This window comes from Leucopleurus acutus, assembly GCF_964270905.1.
Source record: "Leucopleurus acutus genome assembly, chromosome: 4".
Lineage (NCBI taxonomy): Eukaryota > Metazoa > Chordata > Mammalia > Artiodactyla > Delphinidae > Leucopleurus > Leucopleurus acutus.
Window position 1 is genome coordinate 154,745,216 of NC_139146.1, and position 21,672 is coordinate 154,766,887.

At 42.5% G+C, this 21,672-nt stretch overlaps 1 protein-coding gene across 4 annotated transcripts in view; it reads right to left on the minus strand.

Annotated features, from left to right (window-relative positions):
- RXFP1 (relaxin family peptide receptor 1) overlaps positions 1-19,756 on the minus strand; it is a gene marked incomplete at both ends in the record, with an annotated part of 94,359 nt that extends 74,603 nt beyond the window's left edge. For all 4 annotated transcript variants that reach the window (XM_082838717.1, XM_082838718.1, XM_082838716.1 and 1 more), the window contains one exon: positions 19,708-19,756. In XM_082838717.1, coding sequence (XP_082694843.1) covers positions 19,708-19,756 — 49 coding nt within the window. The remainder of the gene's footprint in view (positions 1-19,707) is intronic.
- Positions 19,757-21,672: the final 1,916 nt, after the last annotated feature.

The window sequence follows — 21,672 nt, forward strand, 5'->3', positions numbered from 1 at the left end:
TACATACCTTATTTTATTTCATCCTCGTAACAGTGCCATTGAGTAGTTATTAATATTATCATGATCTTACAGCTTAGAAGGTAAGGCATAGAGGAATAACTTGCTTGGGGAATCACAGAACTAGGAAGTGGCAGAACTGGGATTCAGACTCAGGTCTGTCCGACTTCAGAACATGTGTTTTTACCCACTGCCCTCTACTGGTCGCCCCACCCCCTCTTCTGACCTGCTTTTAAGACCCCTGAAAAACCATTCATATTTGTGCTTCCCTTTCTTGGCTTGTGACAGTTTTGCTGCATATCTTGTTATCAGCTAAGTCTTACCCTTCAAGACCAAGGTCAATTACACCTTCAAACTGACTCCCTCTCTGACTGTTTCTATTCTGGGTGCGCTGTCACCCTTTTAAATCTTTCAGTGCAGGGATGAGATGCTGGCTGCTTCATAAAGGTATTTTATGTTGTGTTGCCCTGGGTGTCCCAAGATGTTTCCCAACAAGGCCAAAGACAAGAATGGTGCATCTAAATAGACATGGTCCCGTTGCTACTTGACAGACGTGTTGGAGATGGAAGCTCTACAGATTCAGACTCAGGGTTCAGAGGAGCAATGAACCACTTCTCCCTCCTTCATATTTAGAGAGTAAATTAAAAAAGTAAAAAGGGAAAAATACGGTTTTCTCATTAGTTTTCCTTTTTGGAGAAGTTTCCAGAAACAAACAACTGGATTGATGAAGCCTCATGGAGAATTTTATATTTAATGTCCAAGGTATGGGCAAGAGGGTCCAAACAGAGCAGAGTGGAACATAGGCACCATGTATTCTGAGCGGCAGATCTGACAATGCTGATAGTAGAGTTATGTTCTATTCTTGGGTGTGCCTCTCAACTGATGGGTGAATTTGGGCAAGGGTCTTCACCTTGCTGGATTTCAGCTCTCTTCACCTGTCAAAGGTGGAGACAGTACCAGTGGTTGTAATATTATTTGACTCTAGTAGGAAGATGAAGTGATAATAAAACTGTGTGAAAGTTCATTTTTCAAGGGGATGTAGAAGGGAGAGAAGATAAATGAAGAAAAATTGAGAAGGCACCTAGAATAAAATTGAGCAGGAGAGAATGAGTAAATCTACATAGCGTTGGAGGAGCCAGAGAATCTGTATGTTGCCCACCTGTTGTCCATCTCCCCTTTGCCTCTCGATGCCTTCAATCCTGGCTAAGGAGATGTCTGGCTTCAACAATAAGGTTACTCTTGTTTCCCACTTTTTCTGCTGCCTTGGCAATTAAGCACGGCTCTGGGACCAAATCCTGACCAATGAGATCTAAGAAGCAAAGTCTTCTAAAGGAGTTTCTGGGAAAGCTAACCGGGAAAGATGGAGCTGCATGCCACTCTTCCCTTTCATCCTGCTTTGAACATGGACTTGATGTCTGGAGCAGCAGTGGCCATCTTTCCATGAATTAGGAGATAAGCCTGGAACATAATAACTAGCACAAAGGATGGTAGACTGGGAAATACAGGAAAAGATGAGGACCCTAATGGCATGGTTGGACAGCTGATCTGTTGTCAGCAAACACTTTCTGCTGGACTGTTTATGTGAGAAAAATAAATTCTTACTTGTTTAACTCACTGATGATTGGTTTTTCTCTTTGTTGCAATGTAGAGTGCATTTCTCACTGATAGAGAGGGGATGGATGAAAACAGCAATGCAGGCTCCCTACCTGGAGGGGAACATCAGAGCTCCGAGGGTGAAGGAACCTTGGAAATGATTGGCAACCAGGGAAGGGGAAGTGCGGGTTAGGGTTAAGGCTACAGAGATGACCTTGAAAGTTATGACAGATAAATGCAAGTCTCTGAAGATTGTCTGAGGACAACTAGAAGAATAAGGGACAGGTTAAAACAGGAAGTCCCGTGAGTCACAATTTTAAAGAAAAAGAAATGAAAATGTGAGGAGATGCTTTACCAAGAGATCAGACCCCAAACATAGCAGGTAGCTTTCCTCTGGTGTATTTCTTTTTTTTTTTTTTTTTTGCGGTACACGGGCCTCTCACTGTTATGGTCTCTCCCGTTGCGGAGCACAGGCTCCGGACGCACAGGCTCAGCGGCCATGGCTCACGGGCCCAGCCGCTCCGCGGCACGTGGGATCTTCCCGGACCGGGGCACGAACCCGTGTCCCCTGCATCGGCAGGCGGACTCTCAACCACTGCGCCACCAGGGAAGCCCCCCTCTAGTGTATTTCTATGAGACTTCTGTAACAGTCTTGTGTTTACATCAGACAAATCCAAGTTGAGGAATATTCCAAAAGACAACTGGCCCATGTTCTTCAAAACTCACGTCATTGTCTCCAGATTAAAGGAAGCTACAGAGCTGAGGATGTGATCCTGGCTGGAGCCTGGATTAGGAAAAAAATATTTTTTTCTATAAAGGACATAATTAGGAAAATTGATGAAATATGAATATGGATGTTATATTAGATAGTCTTATTTTATTAATGTTAAATGTCTTGAATTTAGTCATCGTATGGGAGCTAAGAGAATGTAGTTTTTAGGAGATCCAGGCTGAAATGCTTATGTGGGAAGAGTCATGATATCTGCAATTTACTCTCAAATCATTCAGCACGAAAACATATGCATGTGTGTGAGTTTGGTGAGAGAGAAAAAGTGACTGTGGGAAAATATTAATGGGTGAGCCCAGAGGAGAGGCGTATCGGTATTCATTGCGCTGCTCTTGTAGGCTTGAAATTTTTCAAAGTACAATGAAAAAGCTTGGTACATATTCTAATCTTTTAAACTTATTGTAGCTGAAATGGTTTGTAAAGTTTCCAGGTTTTAGATTTTATTTTTTGGCTGAGACACGTGGCTTTCAGGATCTTGGTTCCCCAACCAGGGACTGAACCTGGGCCATGGCAGTGAAAGCGCTGAGTCCTAACCACTGGACTTCCAGAGAATTCCCTAGAATTTTTATTATTTGAAGAATATTTAGCTCACTCCCATCTGCCTGGTATTTGGACACATACCCACACGGTTTTTAAGTAAATATGAAATTACCTGGACACCGAGTGTGTGTGATGCATGTGTGCTTTAAGCTTTCTCAGAATTATGGGTGTGAGACACAAAGAATTTTAAATGCCAGAAATGTTATTTATAAGATATGTCATTCCATATCATCTGTGTGTTTATGACTTGGAGTCTAATTTTGGAGTGTTATTTTTTTCCATCTTTGAAAATATTTTTCCAAGTGATATTTTTTTCCATCTTTAACCCAAAGGACAATTTCAAAGGCATTTACAGGCCATGAGGGTTGGACAAAGTTTTATTGGACGTGACACAAATGTCTCACGATGCATAGTGGGGATATTACCTTTTGGGGAGGATATACGATAAGCAGGCTTCTAAATGCCATTATGGGGCAGCTCAGAGCAGGGACTGTTAGCCAACCGCATATCTGCAGATTAAGATTAAGTGGCCACTGCTTCCATTGTAGAATTCCCACGTGGCTGTTACTTTGTGAATGACATATACCATGGGCTTAATTTGAATGCTTTTCCCTACAGCTACGTATTATTCAGCAAAGACAAACAGGCTCATTTAAATCTGAAAGTAGTGTTCTCCCGATTCTGCCTTTTCTTGGAGTTACCACAACTGCAGACCATAGCAGTTCCCAACGCTTGGTGCCTACACCTGCACCCCCATGTCCAGCACAGGCTGAGTGTGCCTGCTGCTGGGCAGGGAGGGTGTCTTGGAAGTTCCCAGTGTGCCCTTGTGGACTCTCAGTAGGTCCTGTCACTTCTTAGTTCCCTCTTCCAGAACATGGGGATTAGTAAAACTCCCTCCCAGGGTTTTTGGTGTGATTAGACAAAACTAATGGAGGTGAAAGAGCCCCTTGCTGCCTTTCACAGAAGTCATATGTATTAAATGTGAATTCCCCTTCTTCTTAAGTCCACTGGTCTTCTTTATTTTATATTGGAGTGTAGTTGATTAACGACGTTGTGTTAGTTTCAGGTGTACAGCAGAGTGATGCAGTTACACATATACATGTATCTATTCTTTTCCAGATTCTTTCCCATTTAGGTTGTTACAGAATATTCACCAGAGTTCCCTGTGCTATACAGAAGGTCTCTGTCGGTTATCCATTTATCCACTGGTCTTGATTTCCAGGTAATTTCTACTGTAAGTAACAACTGTGTTAAATTATATTTAACAGAATCTGTACTGTACAACCCATGAAATTGTAAACAGCATGGGCCAAATATTGGCAGAGAAGCTGAGTCACATGTGGTCCACTTGAATGCTGACACTCTCTCTGAGATCAAGTAAAGGTTGCTTATGCTTTTCTTTTCTTATAAAAGTCTATCAGGAACTAGTAAATACTCCACTTAATCTTTTGTAGAGCTCTCCCATTCTCAAATCATTCATGATCGAGTTCTAATGAACATAGGCCACCTAAGGGTACTTTGTTTGTGTTGCCAACTGCCTGACATTTTATTTCTGTTTATGCTGCCATCTGAAATTAAGAGTGAAGCCTGTGGAGGTGGGGTTGGGGGAAGGGGCGTCCCTCGGTGTGGGAGCTCTTCTCACCCTGCCCTGGACGGTGCCCCTGGAGCATCCAGGTCATCCCTCAGGAGGCCTGAGGCCAAGCGGTGGCATCCTTTCCTGTTCCCAGTGAGCCCCTCGGAACCCAGTGTGGTGCTGTGTGGCTGGCAGGGTCTTGGTGCTCCGGCAGGGTGTCAGGCCTGAGACTCTGAGGTGAGAGCCAAGTTCAGGACATTGGTCCACCAGAGACCTCCTGGCACCATGTAATATCAGTCGGTGAGAGTTCTCCCAGAGATCTCTCTCAGTGCTAAGACCCCGCTCCACTCAACAACCAGCAAGCTCCAGTGCTGGACACCCCATGCTAAACAACTAGCAAGACAGGAATATAACACCATCCATTAGAAGAGAGGCTGCCTAAAATCATACTAAGTTCACAGACACCTCAAAACACACCACTGGACATGGTCCTGCCGACCAGAAAGACAAGATTCAGCCTCAACCACCAGAACACAGGCACTAGTCCCCTCCACCAGGAAGCCTACACAACACACTGAACCAACCTTAGCCACTGGGGGCAGACACCAAAAACAATGGGAACTACGACCTGCAGCCTGTGAAAAGGAGACCCCAAACACAGTAAGTTAAGAAAAATGAGAAGACAGAGAAACACACAGCAGATGAAGGAGCAATGTAAAGACCCACCAGACCAAACAGATGAAGAGGAAATAGGCAGTCTACCGGAAAAAGAATTCAGACTAACGATAGTAAAGATGATCCAAAATCTTGGAAACAGAATGGAGAAAATACAAGACACATTTAACAAGGACGTAGAAGAACTAAAGAGCAAACAAACAATGATGAACAACGAAATAAATGAAATTAAAAATTCTCTAGAAGGAATCAATAGCAGAATAACTGAGGCAGAAGAATGGATAAGTGACCTGGAAGATAAAATAGTGGAAATAACTACCACAGAGCAGAATAAAGAAAAAAAGAATGAAGAGAATTGAGAACAGTCTCAGAGACCTCTGGGACAACATTAAACACACCAAAATTCAAATTATAGGGGTCCAAGAAAAAGAAAAAAAGAAAGGGACTGAGAAAATATTTGATGGCATTATAGTCGAAGACTTCCCTAATATGGGGAAGGAAATAGTTAATCAAGTTCAGGAAGTGCAGAGAGTCCCATACAGGATAAATCCAAGGAGAAACACACTAAGACATATATTAAACTATCAAAAATTAAATACAAAGAAAACATTAAAAGCAGCAAGGGAAAAAAACAAATAACATACAGCCGAATCCCCAAAAGGTTAACAGCTGATCTTTCAGCAGAAACTCTGCAAGCCAGAAGGGAGGGGGAGGACATATTTAAAGTGATGAAAGGGAAAAGCCTACAACTAAGATTACTCTATGCAGCCAGGATCTCATTCACATTTGATGGAGAAATTAAAACATTTACACACAAGCAAAAGCTATGAGAATTCAGCACCACCAAATGAGCTTTACAACAAATGCTAAAGGAACTTCTCTAGGCAGGAAACAAAAGGGAAGGAAAAGACCTACAATAACAAATCCCCCAAATTAAGAAAATGGTAATAGGAACGTACATATTGATAATTACCTTAAATATAAATGAATTAATGCTCCAACCAAAAGACACAGACTGGCAAAATGGATACAAACACAAGACCCATATATATACTGTCTACAAGAGATGCTCTTCAGACCTCAGGACACATACAGACTGAAAGTGAGGGGATGGAAAAAGATATTCCATGCAAATGGAAATCAAAAGAAAGCTGGAGTAGCAATTCTCATATCAGACAAATTAGACTTTAAAATAAAGAATATTACAAGAGACAAAGAAGGACACTACATAATGATCAAGGGATCAATCCAAGAAGAAGATATAACAATTATAAATATTTAGGCACCCAACATAGGAGCACCTCAGTACATAAGGCAAAGGCTAACAGCCATAAAAGGGGAAATCGACAGTAACACAATCATAGTAGGGGACTTTAACACCCCACTTTCACCAATGGACAGATCAACAAAAATGAAAATAAATAAGGAAGCACAAGCTTTAAATGATACATTAAACAAGATGGACCTAATTGATATTTATAGGACATTCCATCCAAAAACAACAGAATACACTTTCTTCTCAAGTGCTCATGGAACATTCTCCAGGATAGATCATATCTTGGTCACAAATCAAGCCTTGGTAAATTTAAGAAAATTAAAATCGTGTCAAGTGTCTTTTCCGACTACAACACTATGAGACTATATATTAATTACAGGAAAAAAACTGTAAAAAATACAAACACATGGGCTTCCCTGTTGGCGCAGTGGTTGAGAGTCCACCTGCCGATGCAGGGGACGCGGGTTCGTGCCCCGGTCCAGGAAGATCCCACGTGCCGCGGAGCGGGTGGTCCCGTGAGCCATGGCCGCTGAGCCTGCGCGTCTGGAGCCTGTGCTCCACAGCGGGAGAGGCCACAGCAGTGAGAGGCCTGCGTATTGCAGAAAAAAAAAGAGCAGCAGCCAACTTGTGTTGGCCTCAGCCGCTTCCTCTTTAGAGATGGAGAGCAACCTCCACGCTCCTTTAGGGCTTGCTTTCAGTTTCTTACATCCTAGACTATTTTGGGTAAGTTGCCAGAGTTACTTCCTAAAGAAAAAAACTCTTTCTATCATGCTGTGCAAAACCTCCCTTCCAACTGCTTATGCACTAAGTCTGAAGTCATTCTTGAGTGTGGCTCACAAAGGCTTCCTGGTCTTTCCAGGGAGCTCCTCCAACCGCACCTCCCAGCCTGTCCTGAGCCCTACTCTTAATGACTCCACCCAACTCCTCCTAGTTTTCCCAGGTCTGGCCCCGCCCACGCTCCACCTGTGCCTGCCCTGCCTCCACCTCTTACCCCGGAAGCAGTAAGTGGCAGGTCTGAATTGAGTTCAACTTGCTTGGTCAGTTTGCTCATCTGTCCCATAAAATGAGAGATAATATTCATAACTCTGCACCATGATTTTGGTGTTAGTATGGCGAGTGGAAAGAACTCAGATAAACGTGAATTCACGTCCTGCATTAAGCACTTAGGAGCCTGTGATCTTGGCGAATTCCCAAGTCTCTTTGAGACTGAGTCCCTCCTCTGGTGAGGGGAGGAACCATCGCCCTTCATGGTTCATGGGAGGATTTAATTAGACAACACTTTCAAGTGTTATCATTTAATCAGAACCTCAATACGGTAACTGACTCACAACTGTAGCAATAAGATAGCGTAAATAATTCATGTTAATCATCAGACTATGGCAACTTTGGCCTAGCACATTTCTTGTATCTAATCACATTATCAGTCGTATTAAAAATTTGCAACAATTTCCCCAGGATGAATTCAAAAGTAGTTTAGCTTCCTGGGAGCTCTTTGGAGACGTGTGTTTGTGATGGTGCAGCTTCTAGGTAGGATGGGAGCATCATGACAGACTACTCTTTGTTCCTCTTATTTATCACAAACTCTGTTGTTTAAGACATTCCATCAGAAAGGATTTGTGGAAGAAAGTTAATAGATAAACAATTTTTCACAATTTGAATGACATTTCTATATTTTGGTGTTTTCGTCTATAGTATTGTAATTAATGTAGGTTAGATCAACAGGAGAAGAAAGCACTAGGTAATGCAGGGAAAAGAGATTGAAAACAGAAATCACACAAAAGGTAGGTGTAAGTGAAATAAGAGGAACCAGTCTGGGCAACAGAATGGCAAGTGGGAGGAAATAGCACAGAAGGAGCATAGGATTTTGAGTCAGAATCCGAATAGGGTGGGCACTTTTTTGGGTGATTAAAAAAAAACTACCAAACAAAGATACCCCTCTGATAAAGTGAATAACCATACTTACTACCATTATGAAAGTTTTGCAAATTCTGATTTTTCCTTAGAAATTTCTTAAAAGTGGGAGTAAACATGTTCTTCATTAGTGTCCACGTAACACGGTTGGAAATACAGCTAGATATTTCATATTATATATCTTGCGTATTCTCAAAGAGTTCATATTTTACTAATGTATGTCGTTGTAATTATTGTGTCAAACATCTGTGGCTTTGCGTTTATAATTCCTACTTGTCAAATGCTCCATGCTTTTAGGATGTATCCAAATATACTTCCTTCTTGGTTATCCCTTTATTTTTTTTAACCCCTCCCCACTCGTAGGAGGCAGGTGGACTGTACTGGATTGCTCAGGGAGTGTAGAGCTCAGAAGAACCTTTGTAGAAGAGTCATCTGCCAAAAATAGCCAATGGCAAAAGCCAGATGCTTGAGAGAGAATAGTTTTGAAACTTGGTATGCTTTTTTGAATTTGAGCATCTTGGCTTGACTATCAACACCAAATACTGAAGGACACAGAGCATTGAGCCTTTCCACAGCCTGTAGGGAAGGTCAAGCTTGCGTCCCTGAACTTGGTGATGGCTGTGTGTGACAACCTCCTGTCCCCTTGGAATTTAGAGCTCCTTAGGGGAAGGAGGAGGTGGGGGTCATTAGAGAGTGGGGCTGCCCAAGCAGAGGTGGTTAGAGTCTTAGATTCTAACGCGCAGCCCAAGGAAAGGGCATGACTCTGGCAGAAGCCACGTGCTCTGCATGGCACCGGGGCCCGATGGCTGTGGGTCTGAGTCACCCCATGTCTCCCTTGCTTCCCGACACAGGAGGAAGGACCCTTGAGGTTTCCTAGGCCCTCCTGAGAAGGCTGGCTAGGAGCAGACAGTCCATGTGAAGCGGCCTCTTGCTTGGGTGGGAAACATGGGTTATCTGGCCGGGTAGCCGGAGAAGGCGGAAGTGTTTACGTGCTTGGGTAGGTGCCGATGCCCACGCCCAGAGGAACGAGCTACATCTCACGAGAAGCTGGCAAAGTTACGTAGATGATTCATCTCTCTACCTGCCCCCTCACATGGATGTTTCCAAAGCTGCCCTCGAACCTAAAAGCTTTGGGGCAGAATTGGAAAAGGGTGGAGCAGGTAGACAATTCTTAAGTGATTGAGACTGTATTTTTTAAAAAGTGCCTGATTTTTAAACCAAGCGATTTCGAATTAGCAAGTTCATCGTCCTGCTATTTTATGCAGGAGTCACGAGCTCTGAGTTGAGTCACAGCAACATAAAACTTCATTTTCTGCACATCTGACTGTTGAATTAAGTAAACAAGGAGCCCCTTAAATGGAGGTGGCCCTCAAGCCATGGCGGCAGCGGTAAGCAAACCAAAACCTAAGCCCATAAAGCCCTCAAGGTCATGAAACCAAGGAGCTGGGACAACCGATCAGAAACAGCTGACTAACCTCTAAGCAGTAGCCAAGCGACAATCTCCTCACTTGGCCTCTGCAACTTTCTCTGTATGTGTCCCACTTCCCTTTCCAGTTTGGTGCTGTTCAGTTCAAATCCATTTTGCTCACATAAAAAAACTATTAAACACTATTAAACACTAAAAAAACTATTAAAAAAACTATTAAAATTTTTAATTTGCCTCAGTTGATCTCTTAACATGAGATTTGTGGCCTAAAAGTATGGAAATTTGATATTATATACGATATCTGGTTTGGGTATACTTAATACTAATGATGGAACAAAACTGTTGGAGTGTGTGTGTGTAATAGTTTATAACATTCCGCACCACCCTCAAACTTCATGACAGAGAATGCTGGCATTGCCTTTTGACCTTCTTCTGTGAACTCCTCCTCTACCATAGGTGTTCTGAGGGAAAAAAAGGCAAAGAATGTTTTCTCCTGAAAAATGAGTCAGAATAGAAAGGAAACTTTGTGCCCAAGAACAGCAGAGGAGTGTAGCGGGAGTGGAGGCTGAGTGATGGGGAAATGAGAGGAAGATGGGGGTCCAGGCGGCCTTGGATTGGACAGAAATCGGGGTATAAAGAGGCAAAGGCTCCTGAGCATGGAAGACAGATGGACAAGAAGGGAGACCATGGGATTTGATAAGACTCCTTTTAGGAGATCATGTGTAAGGGACTCTCTTTAACTCCTTTCAGAGGAGTTAAGGAGGAGTTGTTCTAGATGAGTGTCTTTACCTATGAGCCCACTCCAGGTCCGCACCACATATAACGGCTTTAAAGGGTTACACTAATGTCATCGCCAACACATACACCTTGTCTTGTTCCTTCCCCTGTCTACATCACGGCCAGCTGGGTGGTTTCATCTCTGAGGGTTCGCTTTCTGTCTGCAAACACGATTTTTATTCCATACCACGTGGCATCATTCTTTCTTTGCTCTTTAACATGCGCCTTGTTCAATTCCATTCTTGATCAGTCCTACATTCATCCTCCATTTGTCTATTCAGGCATTCATGATGACTATTCCACAGGCAAACTGTTGAGGGGATACAGTAATAGTAACATGCTTGGCCTTGACCTATCTGTTCTCATTTTAATTTAATAATTCTAGCTCGTGTTTATGCATGTCTATCTAGTAAGATATACATTATATCTGTCTTAGATTCTGAACTAAGGAACTTCGGAGGTAATGACTGAAGCGGATCATGAGATTATATGGAAGCGACATAAACTAGCTTAGAAACTTTGAAAAAAGCTGCCTAAGAGCCGGAAGCACTACAAAAAGATTTGTACAGGTTTTTTTTTTTTTTTTTTCCGATTATACTGAATTTGATGAACAAATGAGTTGCCACATTATTTCAGGTCAACACTGGGGACAAATGCTCAGTTGCTGAGAAAAGTTGCTGAACTTCAACAAACAAAAACTATCCCTTTTTCCAGGGAGCACAAGTTGTTGTGCTGTGAGCTCAGAAGATCAGGGGTAGGGACTGCAACCAGAAGGGCAGAAATAAAAATCTATATTTAATGTAGCCAAACCAGCCACCTCTCCTGATCTTCACACAAAGGGGGGGTTAAGTGGAGGTCAGGAGAAGCTAACAGACAGCCTGACTGCTGACGTCGTCTCGTCTAAGTTTGAAATGTGTGAGAACGCAGAAACATTTATAAAGCATGAGGCAGTTTTGCAATTTCCAACAAATCGGCCACAGCTAAGAAAGTCAAAATGGCAAATCTTCTAGACCATTAAAAATCAGTCAAACATTTCCAGCCTGCTCTGGGAAAAACCTACTAAAATATCAAAAGGCTGGGGTGAGCAGCAGAGGATGAGAGAAAAGGTTGAAAAAGAAAGAGGAGGATCAGAGGCTTTGTGAGTGAACTCGATGGCGGCGTGATTGGTGTTCTCAGCGCCCGACACCCCTCAGAACTTAATCAGTTATTTCACTAATTTATACTTGCAGTATGTGTCCTGCGTGAAGGCTTCCAAAAAAGCCTTTCTCAGCTTCTCTGATTTCTCCCAGTAGATCCAGGTACACACATTTATAAATTTTGTTCAGAATGTGTCAGTTCATGTCCATTTGCGTATCTTGGTCTGTAACGTTTTAATCTGAAATCCGTAAAGAAAGACGTATCTGTTGAAATGGCCGCAACTACAGAAATTTGCAGGGTCGTAACTTCCTTAACACTGCAAGGATCAGGTATTGGAACCATCTCACTAAATACTGCAAAATTAGCCAAAAATGTCCATGAATCCCGGTAACTAACTGCAAAACGCGGTGGGAGGATGGGGTATAATGTGCATATTGTGTGTTTAATAGGCAACTGTCCTCTGTCAAAGTGCGAATTCGTGAGGAGGGCATCTTAGGGAGAAGAGGTGGGTAGAAATAAGAATTCTGTGCAAAATTTGGAGCCAAGAGATTCTTTCGTGTGGATTTTGTCAGGAGGGGTGGTGAGCCTAAGGAATGGAGAGGACGGTTCAGATAAAAAAGGGGAGAAGGAAGAACTGGTTGATTAGATCTGGGAATCAATACCTGGGCCACTCGGGGGCCAGGAGGGGAGATGCTGCTGGGATTCTGTGGGGATTTAAAGGAGGAGAAAGTGAGCACAGAGCAGGACCAAAACTTGAAGGAAGTGGGAGAGTGCCCGAGGAGACTTGCTTACCTTCCACTTTATCTCTCCATGCCTGGAGCCAAAATGCAAAGACAGTCTCACCCCACATGAAAAGTAGGACGTGGGACTGGCTTGGTAGCCGAGAGTTTACTACCAGCGTGGGGTGTGCTTGCTACTGAAGAGTGAAATGTGAATACCTTTGGGGAGCATCACGCAGCAGCGAAGATGCCTTGCATGGCTTGTGTCAGCGTCCCTTCAAGCCCCACGATATTGGAAAATGCGTGAGCCCATCTCAGGAAATGTTGTCTGTGCTGCGGTGAGGCAACGGAGGGAAGCCAGTGTAGGGGCCTCTATTCATAGGAGCAGAGTCTCACCTGCACCCCGTCTCTCTGGTACCAGCCTCGGCGTAGACGCAGAGACAGAAGACGCGATGATTTGGGGGGTGGAAGGGAGGAAGGAGTTATGGGAGGGGTTACGCACATAGGTATTTGGTGCCCAAGCTATTGGAGGGTAAGATAGAGAAAATAAAGCACCTGTCTTGAAACGAGAAGCAGTGAGATTCTGATCGTTTACCAACTAGTCCCGGGACGTAGACAGTTTTCTCCTGGACCCCTGCATGGCAATCTCAGTCTCATCCCAGCAGCACACGCTCAAGGCCTCTTTCGCTTTAGCGGGACACCCCAGGGGCCCCATTCATTCATCGGCATGGCATGTGATGAAAACGCTCTACTTTAAAGACAAGATAGTTGTCTGGGGAGCAGCATGGGAGCGAGGGATGCAGAGAGTGGAAACATCCACGGGCTCTGAATTTACTCTGACAATTTGAAAAGCCCCTTTCCTTAAACTTGGACCTGAGTGCAAGCATGGACTTGGGAAGGTGTCAGCAGGACCCTTCTCTCCTCTGTCCAGTCTATCCTTGGTTAAGATAATGTTTGTCTGCCAGGCAGGGTGCGTGAAACATGATGACACAAGGTCAGTGTATTGCGAAATCTTATTTTTTGGGGCTAGGATTTTGGTGGGTAATAAATGTAATAATTCCGGGTTTAATAACCCCAGTCTAGGTTCTTTCTATTTAAAGGTGATGTTTTACCCTTCTGATTTTTCTTGCCTATCCTGTCCGTCCTGTCCTACATATGAAACTGGAGACCCACTTTTAAAAGTGAGTAAAGGATAATAAAGCTGAAAAGAAAAGGGAGCACAGGTATCTGGCCTCAGTTTCCTCCTACATGAAAAGTGAGGGTGTTGTACGCTGTGAGCTTCACATTTCCTTTGAACTCAGAAACGTCTAATTTTATAAAACTTAAATTTAAAAAGTACTTGACAGACATAAGAGGAAACTGTTTCATCAAGTCGCGATTCGCTGAGGACTCAGACTGCTGGAGACGGAAAAAGAGACTTCATATAATGTTTCTTTAAATGAATTAGGTAAGAATCAAGAGAAAAGACTGTTAGGGGAAAATAGTGCAGCGAAATGGTTTTTCAGTGGATCCGAGCACGTAGTTGTGTGACCTTCAAGCAGACACTCAACCCTCTACCAAAAAACAAAAAGGATGATTTAAAATCTCAACTGCCTTCTAAAAGGAGTGAACCTTACTATTAGAGAATGTATCAGATTATCTGCTGTCCCTTTTCGTAGTAAATCATGTGGGCACCTTGACTAAAGGTGGGCCTGGATTTTGGGTTTAGAGACAGGGGCTAAGGAGAGAGGTCTGTGTTGTTCTTCACTATAGAATGAGAACTTGAGCTCCTGGGGCAATGTGGGTAGGGGGCAGGTTGAGGAGGAAGGCTAGGGAGGGAGAGGGGGACAGAGGAGCTGGCAGAGTGACCAGAGGTGACCAGAGTCCAGGGCTCCGTGTGGCCTGGAACAGCCAGTGAAAAAGCCAAGGGTCCCCCTCCCCCAAAATAATCTTCACATTTTTGGGGAGCACTGAGTATTTTAAAAAGACATATTCATTATTATAGAAGGCGTAAGAAATAAGATGGCTCTAGTTAATTCAGGTAATGTTGAAATAATTATAAAACAAATCTATTTAACAGAAAATCAAATCTCCAAATTATTATATAAACTACAACTATTTTACAGGAAAATGTCAATTCCTAACACAAATAACCAGAGATCCCACTTAATACTGTCCTCTTTTTCCGCTCAACATTTACCTTTGCCGTGATAGAGAATAAAAACTGAATTTGAAATACTCACAACTCGCCCCTGTTTGTTTCCAAAGAAGGAAACAGCTTTTGGTTTCAGTGACGGAGCCTGGTTATTCCGACCAGGGTGATGGGTGGGGATGCAGAGCTGAGAAGAGGAGAGAGTGTTGGACCACTGCGCGTGAGACAGGAAATAGGGCTGCTGCGACTGTGGACACAACGAGGGGGGAAGATATCCGGGGGCGGGAGAAGTGAGCTAAGATGAGAATGAAGTCACTGTGTACTGGTACTTCCTGTGGGTAAAGCTCTGTGCCATGGGCTGTAAGCAAAAGTGCTTTCCCAGCAAAATCCTGGAACCAGTACAGGTTGAGTCTAATTTTCTATTCATTCGCATTAGTTACACATCTATCCTCATTCATCAATCCCCAGTGCACGATGAGAAGTGTATGTAAAGCAGATGGTACCGGCCCATAGGAGGACATGCATGAATATGGAACATGGATTTCTCAAACTTCCCTGGGGTGAGGACAGCCTGCTCTAGTGGAAACTTTAAGTGTGGATTTACCAGTTCTGTGACCTTGGGCTCGTCAATATTTCTCTATTGCTTAATTTCCAAAATGGAAAAATATCTAACGTGCTTCATTAAAGACCAGTGGGCTAGATGAGGGGATCTGTTCAGGTCCGTTTTAATTCTAAGATATTGTAGCTTTAGAAAGCATTAGCACTGAATCATGTTTTACTAGCGTAGGCCATTCAAGGACACAGACTTGGATTGAAAACTCTTTTGCAACACTTACTAAGAGGTGATGCCAGGCCTGTGACTTAATATTTCTCATTTTCTGTTTCCTATTTTGTAAAGTGAGAATATCCCTTAAGGTTGTTACAGGGATAAAGTCAGATCATGTTTGTAAAGCATTTAGCACAGTTTGTGGTCCATGGAAAGCTCTCGATAAATGGGAGATACAATGACCACCACATCCATAACCACAGTCCTAGAACTTGACACTAAAGTGGTACAAATGTGTACAGTTTGTTTGTTGGGAGATTTTTTTTTTTTTTTTTGGCGGTACGCGGGCGTCCCACTGCCGTGGCCTCTCCCGCCGCGGAGCACAGGCTCCGGACGCGCAGGCCCAGCGGCCATGGCCCAGGGGCACAGCCGCTCCGCGGCATGTGGGGATCTTCCCGGACCGGGGCACGAACACGCGTCCTCCGCATCGGCAGGCAGACTTCCAACCGCTGCGCCACCAGGGAAGCCCCGTTGGGAGATTTTTGATTACTGTTTCAATCCCCTTACTAGTAACTGGTCTGTGCAGATTTTGTTCATTAATGTATGAATGCATAAAGAAGATGGGGTACACATCCACAATGGCTACTACTCAGCCGTGAAAAGAGAATGCAGTCCCACCATGGATTACATTTACAGCATGGGTGGATGTGGAGGGCATCACACTAAGTGAAGTAAGGCAGATGGAGAAAGTCAAATACTGTATGATTTCATTCATATGTGGAATTGAAAAAAACAAAACAGACAAATGAAGTAAAACAAAAACAAACTCATAGATACAGAGATTAGATGAGTGGTTGCCAGAGGGAAGGGGGTTGGGGGCGGGTGGGTGAAATGGGGGAAGGGCGTCAGCTGTATGGTGATGGATGGTAACTAGACGTGGGGTGGTGACCACTCTGTAGTGTATACAGATGTTGAATTATAATGTTGTACACCTAAAAATTATATAATAAAAAATGCTTATTTTTTCAGACAAAAAATAAGCCTGACTAGAATACCCAACTCCAGGCATTTCAGTTTAATAGGTTTGTCCTAATGTGTGAAATTAAGCTTGCAAAACGATTTAGTTCACAAATGTAATAATTTGTTTATACAGATGATGGTGCTGCATTTGCACAGACTTGTTAATTTTCTGTTTGAAACGTAAAGATGTGATTCCAAATTCATAGTAAGAACAATATAAAATTGTTAGCAACCTTAAAAAATGTCAGGTGAACTGTTATATACTCTGTAGTCTGCATATTGGAAAGTTTTTTCTTCCATCTTTTGGAGGTGGGTAAATATGCCAGTATTCTCCTGTTTCATGTACTAAAGGTCTGGTTTTTGTGTACTGATGGTTAGTTCAGGAAAGGCTCTTCCTGTCTTCTTCCTCGTGGTTAGAGAAGACAGTTGCTATAAGATATGCCAGTACCGGGACCCAAGGCAAAGACCAGGTGGTCTTGTAGGTAGCCACTTGGAATCCAAAAGTGAGGACCTACCCAGATGGGTTGGGCCTTGGCAAAATACTAAAATAGATCAAGTTCATATCTGGGCCCTTCTATGTCCTATTTCCTTACTTATTACCTGCCTAAACAAAGTGTTAAGTAAAATGATTGTTTTTTGCTTGATGATACCATTTAATTAATGAGTAAAGCGTGTGCTGATAAAGACTTAGGATACAATTCTTCCAGGAGATTGTTCTATAACTTTTAATTTTGCGCTAGTTTAGACCCACAAGAAGTGGCAGAAATAGTACAAGAGGTCCCATGTACCCTTCACCCAGCTTTCCCTAATGGAACCATCTTATCTAACCGGAGTACATTATCAAAACTCAGAAATTAACATTGGCACAATACAGCTAATTAGACAACAGATGGAGGAATTTTTTAAGAATAAGAAATTCTCAAAGCTGAAAGGAAATCTTTTCTGAATCTTAATGTCACCCCTCTCTGTGCACCCCTAGGCTTTTGCCCTTGTCTCACAGTTTGGTGACCCTAGATAACTTCCCCTCTCCTCCACTCTAACCGTTCAGAGCGGGGACCATGCTGTAGACACCCTTTAGTCTTATTGCTTATTAAAGTAACTGGCATTCGATAAATATTTTTGGTTAAAAGGCTGACTGATAATTGCTTAGGTCTATAAAGGGCTTTCCGTTTTCAAAGCCCTGTGGTATACATGATCTCTACTGAGAATGTTCACGGTCTGGGAGAGAGTGTAGACTACGAAAGCATTCAAATCGTGGCATTTATTAGCTTGAGTCTTGTGACAAGGTACTGAATGTCCTTGGTCTTTCCTTCCTCATGTGCTTAATTGTATCTACCTAATAGAGCTGTTCTGAAGATCCAAGGAGGTCACTTAATGTAATAAAGAACCGGACACAAGGGCTCTGGGAGGTAGATAGGGTAAAAGACTTTATTGCCATTTTACAAACTAAGGCTCAGAGGGTAAGTCATTGTGGAAAAGTATGGAGCTAGTACAGGGCAGTGCTGTCAAGCCCCTTCAGTCTTCCATGATAGCACACTGTCCTTTCAAGGCAACAGGAGAGTGGGCTAACAAACAAACCACTAACAACAACCATGGAGTTAGTTACGGAGATTTAAGACGTTGTCATTATGTGGTTGACTTCTTCTGCTATATGCCCAGGAAATCCTCTCACTGGTGGGGCTTGATGATGGGATAAACTAACTGGTGAGTCATGGGTGTGGGCTGCTGGGTTGGGGGCCCCTGTCAAATGCCCCTCCAGCCCACCCACCCTGTTGACAGCATGTAGCCAGAAGTCTTGCTTGCCCAATTCTGCTTCTGGAAGGCATGGAGGGAGGAGGTTGACAATGCATTATCAAAATTTTTAAAAGGTCCAAAGATAAATTTAAAATGTTGGAGGGTTTGAAGATTATCATCTTCATCACTATTACCTATTTTCTGCTCATGAAGATAATTTTTTGACAAAAGAGAACATAGAACTTTTTTACTAAACAGAACATTTTTACCAAATGACTGGTTAACACATTAGCCAAATTGCTTCTCTACCTGCCCTGAATGCCTTTTCCATTCCCTTGAATCCCTCATCCTAGAATGCCTATTTGGAAGTATTCCTTTGGCTTATTCAATATGCTCATTTTATTGAAATGGGAGAGGAGATAGAAAAATATGTTATGGATTTATGAGGGTGTTGGCTGCAAAAGTCAAAACACTTGGATTATATTAGAAACATTCAGTTTTTGGTGATGGTGTGCACTTTGACTTTTCATCCTCTAGTTAAAAAATGGGAATGTCAGCAATAAGATCAGAGACGGAGAAAGCTAGGAACTAGAATGTTTCCAAAGGATTTGGAGTCATTTCCTTGGTTACATGCAACCCCACATCTTCGACTGACAAAGTGAGGTGTACTAAGAGGTCAGGAAGACTGGAGATAAAGGAAAAAAATCACTTTGATGCAGTGCATGCCATCAGCATTGAGAGAGGTAGGACTGAAATTTACTTTGAGGTATTCTTCAATAGAACGTTTTAGGGTAAATAAACTTCTGCAAACTTTTAAGAGACAGAGAAATGGAAGCATGCCTATGAATTCTAAATTTGTTACAGCTTAATAATTCCCAGCATCACAAGGTATGAAAGGGACCCAGAAAGTTTTCTTTTTTGATTTGCTTTGACTTTCCTCATCATGTATTACCTAAGAAACATTTTATTTCTATTTACCTAATAAACTTTCAATAAGGTTTAATGAAGAACAAACTCTTTCCTTTGATTAAAAAGCAGATTTTCTGAAAATAAAACATGTATACGGAGAGGAAGCAAAAACTGTCATGATAGCCAAAGTAAAATGTCCATTTGGGCTCCTCATGTGTCTGTGGTTTTCATCGCTTTCTGCTTTCCCTGGTTTTTCTTTCAAGGAATAGTGAGAAACCGTGCTAAAAATAAAAAAAGGAGTTTTCTGAATGCATCTTTCCCTAAGGAGGCGTACCTACGATACAAATCACAAAGGGCTAGGATAATGAAGCGCTATAAACACACAGGAGCCGGGAGCAAATGTACAGACCTCCCCAGGATGTGTCAATGGGCACATTCCTTGAACACAATCTCTTTAGGAACACTCCTCTTGAAATATACCATGGCTTATAAAACAATTGTTAATATCAAACCAATTGGTTGTTACGAAGCATAGGTTTACATGGCATGTTAGTATTCTGGTTTTTCATATAAATACCAGAAATGTATTCAGAGGAATCATTCTGAAGTGAGATAACAGTTTTATCAGAAAAGGCAGTTGCACCTTAAAAGCATTCATGTCAGTAATAAACATTTGTACTTTTGATTATTTCATAAAATCCTAAGGTAGACAAAATTAAATGCTGAGCATACTTACAGTATTTTCCAAAAATCAAGATGTAGAGGAAGACAGGACCGGATGTCATTTCCTTCCCTCAGAGAAACTGATTAATGAAAGTGAATACAATTTGATCCCGGCTTCTGAGTCGCATCGGCTCACGGTGGTTGTGTGCTATTTCCGTCTGCAATCTTAGCAGCTACAAAGCAGCTGCTCCCCCCCCTCCCCTCCCCTTGACTCTCTCTCTTTCCATTCCCTCTTTTTTCTTTCTTCCTCTCTCAGAATCTCTCCTCCCCACCCGCCTTCTCCAAAGTCTTAATATCCTTCTTTACACACACACACACACACACACGCACACACACACGCACGCACGCACACACATGCACAGACAAAGCTGAGCAGGGATGAAAAGTTTCAGACAGAGAACACACAGGCTCTTCTTGTTGACTCCAAGCATCATGCTTGCATGCCCTGTGACAGTCTACAAAGGAGGGTGTGTATGAACTCTGACAAATGTCTGAACTGATCAAAGTCATGCAGAGAGACAGACATCGAGCTTGGAGATACATCAGAAGCCCAAAGTGTTTTTTCCCCTACGACGTGGGACTGGGAAATGGACAGAACTCCACAGGGCAAAAATGCCTTTGTGGAATTAGCTATAAGGCAAGAATTAAAGGGTAACTTCCAGCAATCTTTTATGAGCTGTCTGAGTTTAGGCATTTGAAGGAGAGGATATTGTTCAAAGAACAATCTAAAGGGATGACAAAAAAATCTTAACTTTCTCAGACTTGTGAGTTTTACTACGGTGGAGACCACGCTGGGTCATTGGCTGTGGAGTAAAACCTTCCTGGGTTTGAGTCACAGTCTGCTTCTTGAGAGTTGTGGAGTTGCTAATTCTTGGCCGAGCCTTGCCTCTCGGGAGGAAAACATCTCTCCAGCCAGGTAGCTGTGATGATCAGCACACAGCACGCTGAATGTCTGGCATGGGTTCTAGAGCATTGTGGGTGGTTACTAAATGGCAGCCGTTCATAGGATGATGACTTTTATTATTTTTAGCAGTGGGGGGAAAAAGCATGTAAATGTAAAGAACATTTGCATGGAATGCATTTTCTTTTTTATTTTAATTTTTATTGCAGTATAGTTGGTTTACAATATCATGTTAGTTTCAGGTGTACAGCACAGTGATGCAGTTATACATATATGTGTATATATGTATATACATACATATTCTTTTTCAGATTCTTTTCCTTTATAGGTTATTACAAGATATTGAATAGATAGGGGCAGGACAGGAATAAAGACGCATACATAGAGAATGGGCTTGAGGACACGGGGAGGGGGAAGGGTAAGCTGGGATGAAGTGAGAGAGTGGCATGGGCATATATACACTACCAAATGTAAACTAGATAGCTAGTGGGAAGCAGCCGCATAGCACAGGGAGATCAGCTCGGTGCTTTGTGACCACCTAGAGGGGTGGGATAGGGAGGGTGGGAGGGAGACGCAAAAGGGAGGAGATATGGGGATGTATGTATATCTATAGCTGATTCACTTTGTTATAAAGCAGAAACTAACACACCATTGTAAAGCAATTATACTCCAATAAAGATGGTAAAAAAAAAGATATTGAGTAGAGTTCCCTGTGCTATACAATAGGTCCTTGTTGTTTATCTATTTTATATACAGTAGTGTGTATCTGTTAATCCCAAACTCCTAATTTATCCCTCCCCCAAGCTTTCCCCTTTGGTAACCACAAATTTGTTTTCAATGTCTGTGGGTCTATTTCTGTTTTGTAAATAAGTTCTTTTGTGTCATTTTTTAAAGATTCCACGTATAAGACAAACATCATATGATATTTGTCTTTGTCTGGTTTACTTCACTTAGTACGATAATCTCTAGGTCTATCGATGTTGCTGCAAATGGCATTAGGAATGCATTTTCTTTAAACTAGGCTATATCATTCTTATTTTGCAACGGGATCACTTATTGCTAGAACAAAGGGTAGCA